The 15616-nt window shown below is 41.9% G+C and overlaps 1 protein-coding gene across 4 annotated transcripts in view; it reads right to left on the bottom strand.

Moving 5' to 3' along the window:
- Positions 1–11321, bottom strand: part of kiaa1522 (KIAA1522 ortholog) — a 41223-nt gene extending 29902 nt beyond the window's left edge. Inside the window, exons 1-3 of one of the 4 annotated variants that reach the window (XM_035992888.1) lie at positions 10557–11321; positions 9763–9864; positions 9462–9728 (exon numbers count right to left, since the gene is read on the bottom strand). In XM_035992888.1, the coding sequence (XP_035848781.1) occupies positions 9462–9693 (232 nt within the window). In that variant the 5' untranslated portion in view covers positions 9694–9728; positions 9763–9864; positions 10557–11321. Of the gene's footprint in view, positions 1–314; positions 849–9461; positions 9865–10138; positions 10156–10556 lie in introns of those variants that run through there. The other 3 variants (XM_031287107.2, XM_035992889.1, XM_031287108.2) reach the window with 3 other exon arrangements.
- Positions 11322–15616: the final 4295 nt, after the last annotated feature.

Genomic DNA, 15616 nt, shown 5'->3' with positions numbered 1-15616 from the left:
CATCCTCTTCTGCCCACTTGTGCAATACGCAGGAAGCCTTGAAGCTGACTAAGGTAAAGTCAGCAAGGGAATATTGTCACTTTGCATCTAAAAAGCTTACTGTAGGAACTAATTCACAAGCACATGACCACACACCCACAGGCATACACAGCCAACTACATAAGTATCTCAAGTGGTCACATTCAAAACAAGTCCCATTTTACAAATGCGAATAAAGTGCTACTTTTCCAACAGTCAGTCTTCAAGAACAAGATTGTCACTGAATACTTGTGACGACTGATCTATCCACTCCAGACATCCTGCGTTGCTCTTACCTGTTTTCAGTTTGTCTCGATGTTCAAACAGCCAGAAACCTTTAGGTTTTTCCCGGTTGGGGATTGGCGACGGAGGTGCAGAAAAGTTTTTCTCCGTCTGAACCTTCTTCTTCCTCTGGACACTGTTCCCCATTTTGGGGCAGTCCTGAAGCCGCTAAAGGGCCTTTATCATCTTGTTGTCCTGTGACATTACATCTGTATTCCTTCTCTAAATACCTTCCAACAGTCCCTCGCTCTCCAGCATGAAAACACTCAATAATGCGCTCCTGATTCCCTTTAGTCAAATAATTCTTGCTGACACACATACATACCACGGTATAGTGAATGTGTGCTTAAGACCCACTGACACCATGCTATCACTCACACACACACACACACACACACACACACACACACACACACAGATCCAGCTTGCAAAAATACAACACAAACACACTCAAATCAGTCCTATTCCTCGAGCTGACACACTTCCAGTACCGTACATCCAGCTGCTGAAGCAGCGGCAGCATCCAATACTGCTCACTACCAAGTGTGTGTGATTGTGTGTGTGTGTGTGTGTGTGTGTGCCCCTCCCACTCTCTGCCTCTGAGATCGCTGAGCTCCCGAGCTAAGCATTCACACAGCTGAGCATTTTCAGTATTGGATAGGGGTGAAAACACAAACACAAATACACACACATAATACAAATCATCAAATGATACACACACCTTTCTCTCGTGGTTAATGCCCCTCCTCAGTTCAGTCTCCCCTAATTTCCTCTTTTAGCGAGCAGTGATCCCTTCGTCTTTATTTTAAACCATTATAAGCACAGCTGACAGATGCTGTCAACACAACGTGCTGATGGAGAAAACAAAGTCCTTTACGACACTCACACACACACACACACACACACACACACACACACACACACAGCTCAGTATCAGTGGTGTTTATGTAGGAATGAGTAACAAAAATAGGGAATAAATACTGAGATAAAGGAAAGAGTGGAAACTAACAACAGCAGAGGGATGCTCAATAATTCAAGTGATCTTCACAGGTTCAGCTCTCTTGTCTGACACCTTTTGAAATTCCTCACAACACACACATAAAGAGCAGGATATATACACCAGTCAACCGGTCAGACAGATCAAAGCTTGTTTTGAGATGAGAACATTCCTGCTATGCTTAGAGGTAATACAGATGCTGAGCCAGATGGGTGAGTTTCAGAAACAGGGATGATGAGGGATTCCAGAAAAGCAACGTTACCTAAATTCTTTTACGGTAAGTCATCATCTTCCTCATTCCTTATGCTCTGTTTCCCTCTGCCTGCTATCTTTAAAGGGAACATATTTACAACAGTGTTGAACAGTCCCTGAATTCCATGATGACTTGGCAAGGTATGTCCCACAATGATGAGGTCAGAGGGAGACAGATGGAAGAAGAGAACAATCATGAACACCATCCAGCATGTAGCACGGTGCTCATATCACGTGAAAATGAGATCCCTTGTAGGAACAAAATGGAGGAAGAAAGAGGGAGTGTGACGATGAAGAGCAAAAAAGTGAAACCACACACTCCTCAACATGGTCACCCTGATCGTGTTTCTTCCCATCCCTCCATCCCCCACCTGTCTGGTGTGTAGAGAGCTGCTGGAAGATGGCAGATTTACTGACTGGGGGGAGTCGTGAGGAAGGGGAGATGAGCTGGACCACTGAGCACTGACCTGATCCATTTTCTAAAACAGGAATCGATTTGGTGTCTAAAGGGCCGGAGGAGTTACGGTGAATTTCCAAATATGAATAAGAATGCTATGAGCGTGAATGTACTGCATGAGAGATGTGAGAGTATGATATCACTCAAGCTTCCCATTGCATTTACATTGAGTGTAAAATGATCTGCAATAAAACGCTCACAGAGAGCGATGCTGCCTCCTAATGCAGCCCCACCAAAACCACACCCAGTACATTTGTGCTGGCCGAGAACTCCGAGCTCACTATCTCAACTGTCGTAGAGCTATGAGAGTGCACTCAGTGTGTGTCTCTGTGTGTGTTAGATGCTCTGTACCCAGCCTTGCTGCAATACAACGTGCCAAACATGCCCTAGATACATTTAAATATGAGTGTGATCAAAGTGTGTGTCATTGTCAAGAGAGATTTTAGGATTTGACAGCTGCAGGGAACTCAAAGGAGAGCATTTCGAGCCAGGCTGTGTGTATGTGTGTGTGCACATACGCATGCGTAAATTAAAAGCCATTTATGTGGAGGAATGCCGTTGTCAGGGAATAGTCGTCAGGGAAAGTGGTTGTCAGGGTGACCATCACCAGGGCCTCTACCTTTCTAAATGTTCCTGTGTGTACTTTTTGAGACCAGGGGGGGTCTGAGGCTAGTGGCCTAAATTAGGACATTTTTTTTTTTTTTTTTTTTTAAAGTTGCAAAATAAAATACTGCCAGTCGTTATACATTGACCTATATGGCATTGATGTCATATATTCTCCTTAGTACAAATCTTTTCAGCTTAATTACCACATTGAGTGAATCTGCCAACATCCGCCCATCACTCCCATCTTGTGGCAAGACACTGCAATTACAACATAAACAGGCCTGCAAGAGCAACCGCTACAGACATGAACCTCCAGTTTTTTTTTTTAATCTAACCTGTGAAAGCGTTTTCCTTTTGTTGTAGCTGCTGTTACTAAGTTCTCATGAAAATCTTAACTGTAGATTTTTTCTCTCCATACAATTCGGGACGATACTTCATTAGAAGTGCTTGTCGGATGGTCGAACAGCTTTAGGTCCTCCCATAACTCCATTCACCAACAGGGGATACAGGCATTACAGTAAATGTAAAACCTCTATAACACTGCTTGTCTGCAGGTGAAGCAAATTAAAATGATTGCAGTTATTACTTTCTTTGTAGGAGATGACATTGACATGTACATATGCAGGTCTAATTTGCTGCTGCTACTGTTACTTTCAAACTTAGACTAAAATGACTGAACGGTTCTTGTAGAGAATCTTCAGCATGCTAAGTATAAATATGTGGCTTAATGCTTGTGAGGCCACAAGAGGCCAGTCGGATGATAAATCATTGTGGCACTGCAGCTAAAACCAGAAACAAACATTTTAGAGATAAGATAAAGTGGTCAGTGTTCCAAGATGTTTTACTCAGCCCAAGCCATCAGAACATACCATATACAGTATGTTCCCGAATGTCACTTTTACTCAAGACTGGTCTATTCTTCTCATCACATAAAAAAAATAATCAGAAAGAGAACGCGCAGTTGGATCAGGTAAACAGTGTTCAATAGGTGTATCTATTTAAACAAGTTACGTAACAGGAGCCACACACATAGTCTTAAGGGTAAATCAGTTGTATATCCCTGTGTATACAGACTCCCACACCCCCAGTCCCACACTGATGTCTTCCAGCTGCTTCACTGCCGCATCAAACACACTCCATGTCCTATAACACAACTCATTAGCTCTTATTCCATAAACAATACCTCTGGAAAACAGCTTTTGGATGTTGATTACCGGTCATTTTTAGTGAGCCCTTCCTATGTACATGTGAGTGTATCTATGTGTTATCTGCATGGGTTTTCATAAGAAGTACGTATATGTGTATATTTTTTCTCAAGAAATATGGTGAAAATATATTTTAAAATGTGTTTTGGTCTGCTTGTGTGTGTGAAATTAAATCTGATAAACAAAGGGTTGCGTGATCTCAATACTTATCATGCTTTCCCATTCTTTCTATGTTATCTCCACCCGCTCTTCATTCTCCCACTCTGCTGCAACACATCTCTGCATGCTACTCTACTGTATATCCTCACATTAAACAACCTGAAAGACGATTAATGTTTCACTCTGACATGGACCCTATTGTTGCCACACAGTATTGGTGCCTGCCACACTGTATACTGCCTTCTCAATGCCGTTGCCTGGGAGACGTTTACCTCACCGGCATGGCTTTAGGTCTACGGTGATGGATGAGGGCTGGAGGTATCTGCTTACTCAGGTGAAATTACCTCGCTCATCAAAGTGTGTGTGTGTGTGTGTGTGTGTGTGTGTGTGTGTGTGTGTGTGTGTGTGTGTGGGAGAGTGAGAGAGTGGTGAATTATGTTTGCAGGGAACATTGTGTGGTTGCATTAAACTTTCACAGTCCTCCCTTTCTGCCACATGCCTTTCTTTGCCCTCCACTTGCTGCCTTCATCCTGTCAAACTGTGTTAAAGTAGCCCTGAGCTGGGGCCTGTAATAGAGCTAAGGCTGTATACAATGTTCTCTATGTAATGAGATGTTTGCTCTTCAATTACTGTGCTAGGTCTGTAATCTGCATTATAGTTTGTGAATCTACACACCCTGACTGTGTTTTGTGATGTGGCATCCACACACACACACACACACACACACACACACACACACACACACACACACACACACACACACACACACACACACACAGACACAGACACATGCAGATAGAGAAAATCAAGCAAATAATGGGATCCATTACTAACAGATTTACAAGGCCTGCATTTGTGACACAATAAAGTATTCTCACACGTACACACACACACATGGCTTTACACTCGGACACACACGTGGAATCCCAGGGATTATACAAAATGACATCAGCGCTCTAACAGCCAGCAGCCGAAGATGGGCTGTGCTGGACAAAGCAGGTAGTTGTGGGGGTTGTATACGCCCTGTGTGTGTGTGTGTGTGTGTGTGTGTGTGTGTGTGTGTGTGTGTGTGTGTGTGTGTGTGTGTGTGTGTGTGTGTGTGTGTGTGTCTGTATATGTGTGTGGAGGTGATGTAATGAGTGTTGGTGCTGGGTTGGCGCCGCCCTAAGCCCAGCAATATGCTGCTGACACACAAACAGATAACCTCTGATACAGGGTAGCACTCGGTCACACACCCTCACTAGGCACTGTAGATGTCCACACACAACTTTAAACACGCTGACTACACAATAATAAGCAGTGAAGACCAACACACCCACAGCAGTGCTGAATAGAGGGTATTAAGCAATCTCAGAAGCAAATGAAAAACAGTAATATGCAGTAATGAATAGGCAAAGAGACTGAAAAATCAGAGAGAAAGAGAAATAGGTGTGTGTGTGTGTGTGTGTGTGTGTGTGTGTGTGTGTGTGTGTGTGTGTGTGTGTGTGTGTGTGTGTGTGCGCTGAGAAGTCGCTCTAATTAAAAAAGCATTGAGAGAGTGTTCCCTAAGAGTCCTCTCAAGGCTGAATGGGGCTTTGTGATTCGTTGTAATCTCTCCTCTCCATCGCATAACTCTAGGTCCAATCTGGCATCCAGGCTACCACGCACAAACACATGCACGCTAACACGCTAAGACCTTGACAGTGACACACACCCACACACACACACACACACACACACACACACACACACACACACACACACACACAAACCGCCCTGATGCACGGCTCTCAGGAATTCAGCACATGAAAGAGTGTTATTTATTTTTTTTATAGGACAGGAATCTCTATTTCAGCACTGGACTGCAGAGCTCTGGATCACAGACGAGCAGATCTGAGTCAGTCATGCAGGGATGACACAGCCAATGTAAACCCACCAACAAAGACCAAATACCAACATATTATACTGTAGTAAGAGTTACATGTCATTGCAACAGAAACAAGAAGGCGCAGTGGCTCACCAGAGGAGGACAGCGTCAGTGTATCTCTTTCTGGGGGAGAATTCACTGTGTTCTGTTGTCATTTGAACCATCGTGTCAAATGTCTATACACAAGAACAAACATGCATCTAAAGTTGTTTCCTGTGTTTTCCTATATTTCTTATGTTATTCACTTATGAAGCATTATCAATTTGCATCACTGTCGTAGAGTTTGCATAACTGTGATTAAGATCTGTTATCATTTGAGCAAAGGCAATACATTGTTTGATTTATTTTGCTCCTTGTGGGAATTTCTGAGGGCATTACATATTGCAGAAATGTTACTAAGTAGAAATTAGGGGGTACTTTTATGATGTTGCTTATGTCAACTGATTGAGTTGATTACTAGCCCGATTTTCATGAAACTTGGTGGAAGGGTGTAGCATTGGCCTAGGAAGAACTCATTATATTTTAGAGCGGATCCAAATCAGGGGGTGGACACACAAACTATTTTGCACTTTCGTTAACATTGTGAGATAAGGAATGGCCTTGGAGGAGATCTGCGCTCTCCGAGTGCCCTTCTAGTTTCTAAATGCAGTCACTGGTTCAGGAGATTTTGTTGAAAGAGTCAACAGCAGCTGAAACTAGTTGGACAATGACACTGGTATTACGATAGGACAGAACAGGTCACTGCTTAAACAGCTTGCGTCAAACAGAAACTTGTATTAGTAAGTGAATCCAGTTTCTTGGTTAATGTCAGAATTAACTAATAAAACGTATGGATTCCAAGTATTGTAGTACATCAGTAGTGAATAGACCAAGTGGCCTATGATGATGTGTGTGAGTATCTGTGTCTATGTGACAGTTGTCTTAGTTTGAAGAGTTTTATGCTTTGTCTTGTCAGGTTGGTAAAGTCACCCAGCGGGTTCAGGGAAAATGAACCGCAGCAAGAGAATAATAAAGATGCAATGCACCAATTATTTACTGGTGGGAAGACAGGCTTCCCTCACTCTCTCTCTGTAGGAGACAAAGTGCCAAAGAAAACAAGACAATGAAAACCTAACAATTTGTTCTCACACACACACACACACACACACACACACACACACACACACACACACACACACACACACACACACACACACACAGGTGAGACAGAATGTACCGGCTGTTCTTGCTGGTGATTTTAGGAACGGATCTTTCTGTCAAACGGCTACAGACCACCTGTGTATGTTGACGGCGAAGATTCACAGCTGCATTTTGGAATATTGTAGGAATTAGCACAAAACAACTTCCATTTTTTGCTTTTCAGATGTCACCGATTTTCTCTCCTAAATAAAACTTTCTAACTAATAGTTAAAGCGTCTGCGGTTACAGTTGGACCCTTGTCTGCGATCTGTTTCTTGGACATGCTTGACAGTGGTCCTCTTGAGTCTTATAATCAGAAAATCACTGAGACAAAATGCCAAAGAAATATGGTTCCCACAGATTCTTACCATCAGCCTTTGGCCACATCCTCTGCTGGGGAATTATTAGCCCTACTACTAGTTAATCTTTGGTTTCAAATGGAGTCACTGTCTGTTACCCTTCCAGTATTCATGGTTCTCCAAGGACCTTAGAAAACCACAATGTAAGGCACAATATGGGATCATGGAAGTACTTTTTAGGCGGAACGAGCACAAAAACCACAAAAGACCAAACAAGGACTGAAAGACTATGAATCTGGATTTCCAAGAGTTGTTGGATAGTAACTACAGTAACACACACACAATGACAGAAGAGCAAGGGATTGCTTTGGAAGTTGAACAAAAACAGGAAATGGGGACTGTGGGTAATCTCTGTGCTGCCGACCAAGCAAACGCATCAGTAAACAGAAAGGGGGATTAGCCCCTGTGTCAGTCTACGTGTATGTGCAGACTGATGTCCTGACGATAACAAAATCCCTATAACCTTTCCATCTTAATCCAAAAGTCAACACATTTCTCCTAAATGTCATCATGACCACACCGTCTGTGATCGTGGCATCGAGACAAAACAGGACAGAATTATACAGTAGAGTTGCCAAACAACGAAACCGTGGCTTAAAAACTCTGATCCGCATCTAAACTGAACCGTGACAAGGAATATCCATCCTGACAGAGACCTCGACGCACTAGAGACAGTGCATCGACTTCTCTTATTGTTATCATTGGTCATTTTACTGAAGAACAAAATACATTTCCTGGTTTGAAAAAAGTTTCTTTCACATCTTAAGTGGTTTTCTCCTAAACCTGCAATCGTTGATCTTTTTGGCTTTGTTGGGATAGCACAAAAAGCTGCAAACACAACACTGACATCATGTTTATGACCTTATACAGTAATGGCAAACATTAGCTAATACTTGTACATTTTAATTTACCAGCAGACGGGGGGCAACATAACCATTCAGCTGCTAAAAGTTTTATCAGAGTTGTTTTCTGAAAAAATGAGGTTCAATGAGAGCGGAGAGAGTGAACCAAAACAGTAAAGTTGCGGGCCATAAAACCAAAACAGTTAGCTGAAAGACGATAAAACGCTCAGTAGAGCTGGGAGAAACTGCAGAGTGGGGTGATAATTCTCTGTGGGTTCGTCACTAGGAGCGTCAGCTTTCACATTACACACGTCATTTGATCTATTGTTAAAGCTACACTGTGTAAGAATTTCTCCCATCTAGCGGTGAAATTGTATATGACAACCAACTGAACATTACTTTCTAGCCCCTCCTTCTACGGCGGCCGAACCGGAAATTAGCTCTCTCCATCGTTTACACGCAGCTGTTCTAGCCACTCTAATATTAACTTTTGTCTTCTTGCTTGCCTGTCGCGTTGTCATTTTAATTCTCTTTTTCGCTTCCCTGGCGAGTAATCTCCCCCTGGCATTCGTCACGGTGCCAATAGGTGTAAGAGGGCGAAATGCGGAGGTATGTCCCTCTTTGGCTAATGTATTTAAAAGATGGAGGCGCTACATGGCTGCTGTCATTGGAGAGACTCGCTCGTCATGTACTCTGAATGATTCCGAATGGCAGATTCTACGCTTACGAGAATACTTTGATTAGTTGGTGGAAGTAATTACACATGAATGAGCACATATTTGTAAAAGAGCAAAGGGGTTTTAGCTAAGAATCAACTCAAAAAATTACACAATGTAGGTTTAAAGTAAAAATATTGATTAGCGCAGCATTTGTGACATCACAGATTGATAACTGTACTAGTTCACATATAAAATGTGCTTTTTCCGGTTCATAAATACAGAATAAACTACAATGAGTGAATTCAATGTTGTGCTGAATTTTGTGAAAGAACACAAAGCCTCCTCTACTGGATTTTTTTCTTCAACTTAACTTAAACTTAATGAGCCTTTGATGGTCAAACAAAAGTCTTGATGTTTACTCGGGGGCCATTTTCAGTGATGTAGTAGGTAAATATGTCTTATGTATTGTAATTCTCTATAAAAGCACAAGCTATACACCTAAAATTAAAAAGGTTAAGTATAAAGTCTTGACCTACTCACCTATTGCAGGTTCATGATTCTGAAGTCCCAGTTTAGCGTCCGTTACACTAATACCAGTTTGGTTCAGCCTATTGCTGAGGCTTTTCTTCCTCCGGCTCCCCTTTAACCAGCTGAAGGCCTGCCCCAGGGAGCTACCCTGCTTCTTCTGCCCACGCTGAACCCTCGCCTCCCGGGCTAAGATCTCAGTGATGTCCCTGGGCACCAGGTCCCCTGTAGACCGCCTCCGGGACATCCTGGAGGTTGGTCCTGGGAGCTAAGGACTGGTACCTCCACCTGGATCAGTGCGTCTTCTATCAGGAACAGGTCACAGGATCTGAAACCTCCCTGCTCTCCAGGGTTTGATGAACCCCTCGGCCCCTCTTTGGCCTCACTCAGCGTCTTTGTTTTTCCTGTCTGTCACCACCTGGGACAACATTGAGATCAACAGAATGAGAGAGAGAGAGAGAGAGAGAGAGAGGGCGAGATGGAAAAACAGAAAAATCGGATTAAAAAATGAAACCCAGAGAGGGAGGACAGAGTGACGTGAGACAGCAAGAAAAAACACAAAAAAGAAGAGCAGATTTCCTTAGAATAGGGAGATTAAGGGAAATAAGTCAGTCTCAGATAGGGTTATTAACAAATAAAAAGGAAACAATTGAAATGAAAATAAAATCAGAGGTTAGAACGGGAAAATATACCAGCCTAACTGTTAACAATGTATCAAGAGCATTCCCACATTGTCCTACTTTCCCTCCACTCGTCCGCCCCCACTCCGCCTTTTTCTATTCTCTCATTTTTGTGTACGTAGAAGAGAAGCCCCAGGGAGAGTGTGTGTGTGTGTGTGTGTGTGTGTGTGTGTGTGTGTGTGCATGACATGTGGTTCATATCAGCAGAAAAGTGTATATGGGTGAGTCGGAGAAGAGAAAGAAGTTCAATTCAATAACACTAGCAGAGGAAAATTACTTGCATGAATGCATACTTTTAACTTCATAAAACACATTTAAAGAACGTAGATGAACACATGCACTTCATCTGCTTCCTCTGTGTCACATTAACAAACAATATGAAATATTGGCTGTAAAATGGTCAGACAGGACATTACTGTATACAACTTACTCAGAGAGCATGCAGTCCTCTCCTCCGCTCCCCTCTTTTCTCTCAGCCTGAGAACAGCTTTGCAGCGCATGTGTGTGTGTGTGTGTGTGTGTGTGTGTGTGTGTGTGTGTGTGATTTTAGCAGAGTGAATGAAGCTCCATGCTCTCTGAGTCCCTCCCTCTGTATGAGAACCAGCCTCTCCTCCCACCTCTCACAGTCGGGAGTTAGCCCCACCATTTCAGCACTAGTTGCTTCTCCTCACGTTCCAAACAGCTGGTAGTTAGCATCTTAGCTTCAGTATTGAGTCCTTCACTTAAGCTGCATACGTCATTAGCAGTTTATTATCCTGCTGTAGGCTTTTTCTTTTTGTCTTTTCTCCTAGCCTCCTTTCCAGGGATCAGGTGCAGTCATCCCAGTCTCCCTCAGGAGGGAAACCCCTGGGTCACGAAGCATCATAGCAGCTCAGAAAGAAAAATACACACCTCGGACCAGTGTGTCCACAGATAGATATATTACTCTATGATCCAAAACACAAGACAGAAAGCCTGGCTTTCACAGAAAGGACAAGTGTAAAGTTTTTCTCCTGAAGTTCAAAAATGATATTTAAAAGGATATAAGATGACAAAGTTCCCTAGGAAACTGCTGAGCAGTCCAGTGTTGGAAGGTGGCCCGGCAAAAGGTGAAGAGGTTCAGCAGTGTTTCTGCAGGTAAGAGGGAGTGGCTCTTTTTCTGTCACTGTGCAGACAGGTAAACCTGATACCCCCCCCCCCACACACACACACACACACACACACACACACACACACCCACACCCACACCCACACACACACACACACACACACACACACACACACACACACAAAATCAGCCAAACAGGTGAGTCACAAGGGGCCAGTCACCTTTAAGTATTGACCAGCTGTACTCATTCTCAACATACAAGCTCTACCACTGAACTCGGAAGTGAGTTTCAAATTGCACTGTGCGGGGATGAGACAAGCTGACATCACTGTATATGTGTGGGTGGGTGGGGGGAGACACTTGTCAGAACATAAGTGGGTGGAGTGGATATGTTTGTGTCACGGGACTGGCTCATCTGGTTTGAATGCAGAGGAGACCCACTGGGGTTAGGAAGGGGAGGCAGGAGTTGGAGGAGGAGGTGTCACAGCCTTGAGAGAACAAACTGAGACATGGCTGTGACTACAGTCTACAATACAATTTGTCAATTAACAACAAGAGCCTTCATTCAATGTAGAGTATAATCTATGTTAAGGGGACAGCACAGTATCTCCTTTTAGTATTGTAATATCTTTATCCAAGGACAGTAGACTGAACATGTATGCTATCCTGCTGCATGTTCACTTGTCTTGATCTATAATCAGGACTTAAAAGAGCACTAGCTGATCTGACATATGACTGCCATTAACCTCTTTCAGAAACCACAAAGAACTGACAAAACCCCCAGCCACCTCTCCTGTCCCTGTAACCAACACAAACAACCTACATCACAGGAGAAAACCGAACTACAGACTCTTAAATAGAGCAGTAAACTTAATTAGAGCAGAGATCCAGTAGAAATGTCTAAAGATGTAATACATAGCCATGCAAAGTACAAACATAATAATAATAATAATAATAATAATAATAATAATAATAATAATAATAATAATAATAATAATAATAATAATACTGCCCTGTCCTTTCCTTGGTTTTAGCTTCCATTAGCTACAATAAAAACCCTACAAAGCACCTGGGAACCTGGAGACAAGATTTTTTTTTACACTTAAATCAGTTTTCTAGCTGGTCCAAATATTTGCTTTTCTAACCTGTGAGCTAAAGCCACCATCTACTATTGATTACTGATGGGTTGAAAATAATTTTCAATTCAGATTTTCATTTGCATCTAGACTGAGTCTATCATGGAAAAATATGTGTATATTTGTGATATAATGTGTACTAAACATTGCCTAACAGATTCACAAGGTGTGCTTGACCCAATAACAGTGAGGTGTGGGTCACTGTCTTCATTTAGTTCCTGTGATGAGGCAGCTAAATTACCTGCCTGTTGAGATTCCTGGGCTAATTCTGGCACATGACCTAATGATATCACTGTCAGTATGGTTCGCATATGCTGCAACTTTAGTGGCCTTCATTCATCAAGTAGATCACATACAGTACTCTCAGAGCTAGTCGGCAGCCTCCTGCTGAATCTCATGAGCAAACGTTATGGAGAATTGTAAGAATCATCTTCAGCCAAGAGTGGATTCTTATATAGGGAGTAAATAGTGTGTCAAATTAAGATCATGTGGCAGAGTCCCTTTGTTAAAAATCATTTAAGGTTAATTTGCTTTTCCCCCCTGTGTGATGAGGTTTCTGTGTGTGTGAGTGTTAGGCGAATCCATATGATGTGTGTGTGTTTGTGTGTGTGTGTGTGTGCTGGTGTGTTGGGAGGGGTTAAAATGAGTCATAGTTTAGTTCACTCATGCTTAACAGCTTGAAATGTTTTAACGTTTCCATGGTGATACGTCGAAAACAACCACCCTCTGCATGTCTGCGGAGTGAGCTGCAGAGTGTCTGTACCTTTTCAGTAAGAGGTACAAAATCATTAACCACCAGAACACTCTAAACCTACTGGGGAATGTATCACTAATCCTCCCCTACTCTGTTTATCTCGGCGTCTTTTCTCTTCCATCTCTACTTTTCTAGCTCAACTGTTGCTGGCTATGTTTACATGCACACCCAAATTCCTTCATAGGCCATAGTCCTGCTAGACAAAAAAATGTATCTATCATGAAAATGCTAATACTTTTGTTTGGAAGACAGATGGTCATGGAAACATGGTTATTTCTGGAATAAGATATATATATATATATATATATATATATATATATATATATATATATATATATATATATATATATATATATATATATATATATAAGCAACAGGACTACTGCACAAGTTTTGGATCCAGCCTTTCTCTGTGTGCTTGCATCTAACTTAATTCTATATCATCTGTGGAAGAAAACAGACATGCAGTAGTTCTGTTTATTCACGAACACATAATTACAGAGACATACAGGACCTTGTTATGATGGATGATAAATATTGCAGAAAATAAGGCAGTATGTGAAATACTGAGTGCATATAAAACATAGCCACAACCCAAAACAAGCTTAAACAGCCTGAAGACAAGTCTAAAAACAATACACTAAACACAATGGTGCCTCACAAGTAGGAGTGGCAATATGGATAAAATTCTATATCACAAATAATTACATTTTATTTGTATATGTCATGATACTGTATAATACATTTTCTTGAAATTCAATTGTGGATAGATTAAAGATAAAATACCCATTGTCTTGACCCTTGTTCTGGCTGATCCAGTGATTAAAACTGACCAACACTGAGGTGATTGAAACCAGTCGAAACATTGAATAGAGCAGACCCAGTTTGCTCTGCTTGTTTATTTCTTTCTGTTTTCTGATAACTTTAGGTCCAGACGTCCGAGGACTAAAATCCTTCATCCAGTTAAAATATATAGTTGAAAACTACCAAAATCCAAAAAAAGTGTATCGTACAAATGGGAATTAAAACTGGATAAAAAGTAGAGCTGGGCGATATGGAGAAAATCAAATATCACTATATTGTTGACTAAACACATCAATATCAATATCGGGATGAATTGTAGAGTTGACAATTGGTGCTTCCACAAAATATTTACACAATGAGATTTTAGATAAATAATCATCATGTAGAATAGAGCCATACTATTCAGCAACCCTCCGCCCACTTTCGTGGCATGGGCTCATCCATTCTCACCTGACTTCATTCACTCCTAATCATGGTCCATACTCACCTGACTTCATTCACTCCTAATCACGGTCCATACTCACCTGACTTCATTCACTCCTAATCACGGTCCATACTCACCTGACTTCATTCACTCCTAATCATGGTCCATACTCACCTGGCTTCACTCACTCCTAATCACGGTCCATACTCACCTGACTTCATTCACTCCTAATCATCAGCAGCAACATGAAGCAGCATGTGAGGGCCCTCTGTCCCCACGATTCAGAGACAAAAGCCTACGGTTGTGCGTGATAAAGTGAGTTTACTGCGTTCTTCGTATGTTGTGTTACTTTAATGGTTATTTGTGAATTGGATGTGATTTAATGCTTGACCAGTATGTATTGGTAAATGCTATAACATGTCACCTTGCCTGTTTGCCTTGAGGCTACAGAAATAATATTGTGTATAAGTGTGCAGTGCACATGATTTGTTAAAGGCCCTGAACACCCACACAGGTGTTTTGAGTTTATCTGGCTGATTAGCTCTCTTCCCAGGACGGTGTGGGTGTGTATAGACTGAATGACTGACATCTTACTGAGTCTCCTGTTAGCTTTGTTGCATCTGTTAGGGCAGGACAAATGACAGCTTTATCATTCTTATTAGTAGAAAGGATTTGTGACCTAATGTATTCTCATCTAAGCTCTGGCCCACTTAAACCTGAGCAGAGGTCTAATCAGCCAGAATAACTGAAACCACCTGTGTGGGGGGTCAGAGGCTTTAATTGTAGCTTTTAAGGAAATATAAGTATCCTTATAATCTGATTTAGATTGTTCAAATTCTTATGTAATTGTCAAATGATTGTCAAATGATGTTTCTGTTATGTAGTACTCTACAATTTCAGCAGTGGTAGACCTACCCCCCACCCCCTTGGGTTAAAGTAATCATAAGTATTGTTTGTTAGGTACCTAATTGTTAAAGTGCCCATATTATGAGAAAAAAAAAATCACTTTTTCTGGGATTTGGGGTGTTATTTTGTGTCTCTAGTGCTTCCACACACATACAAACTTTGAAAAAAAACCCATCCATGCTGTTTTGAGTGAGATACGGTTTCTGAATGTGTCCTGCCTTCAGTCTCTGGGTGAGCTGGTCAAAATCTGCACGGCTTTCTACATCACTAGCCGAAACGAGCTGGCTAACCGCAACCGTTAGCATGCTAGCGCTAGCATGCTACCTCGTTCTCAATGGCAAAGCACCGCTACAACACACACAAGTTCATCATAATCTAC

The sequence above is a fragment of the Sander lucioperca genome, chromosome 16 (assembly GCF_008315115.2).
Source record: "Sander lucioperca isolate FBNREF2018 chromosome 16, SLUC_FBN_1.2, whole genome shotgun sequence".
Taxonomy (NCBI): Eukaryota; Metazoa; Chordata; class Actinopteri; order Perciformes; family Percidae; genus Sander; species Sander lucioperca.
This window is presented reverse-complemented; position numbering and strand designations above follow the sequence as displayed.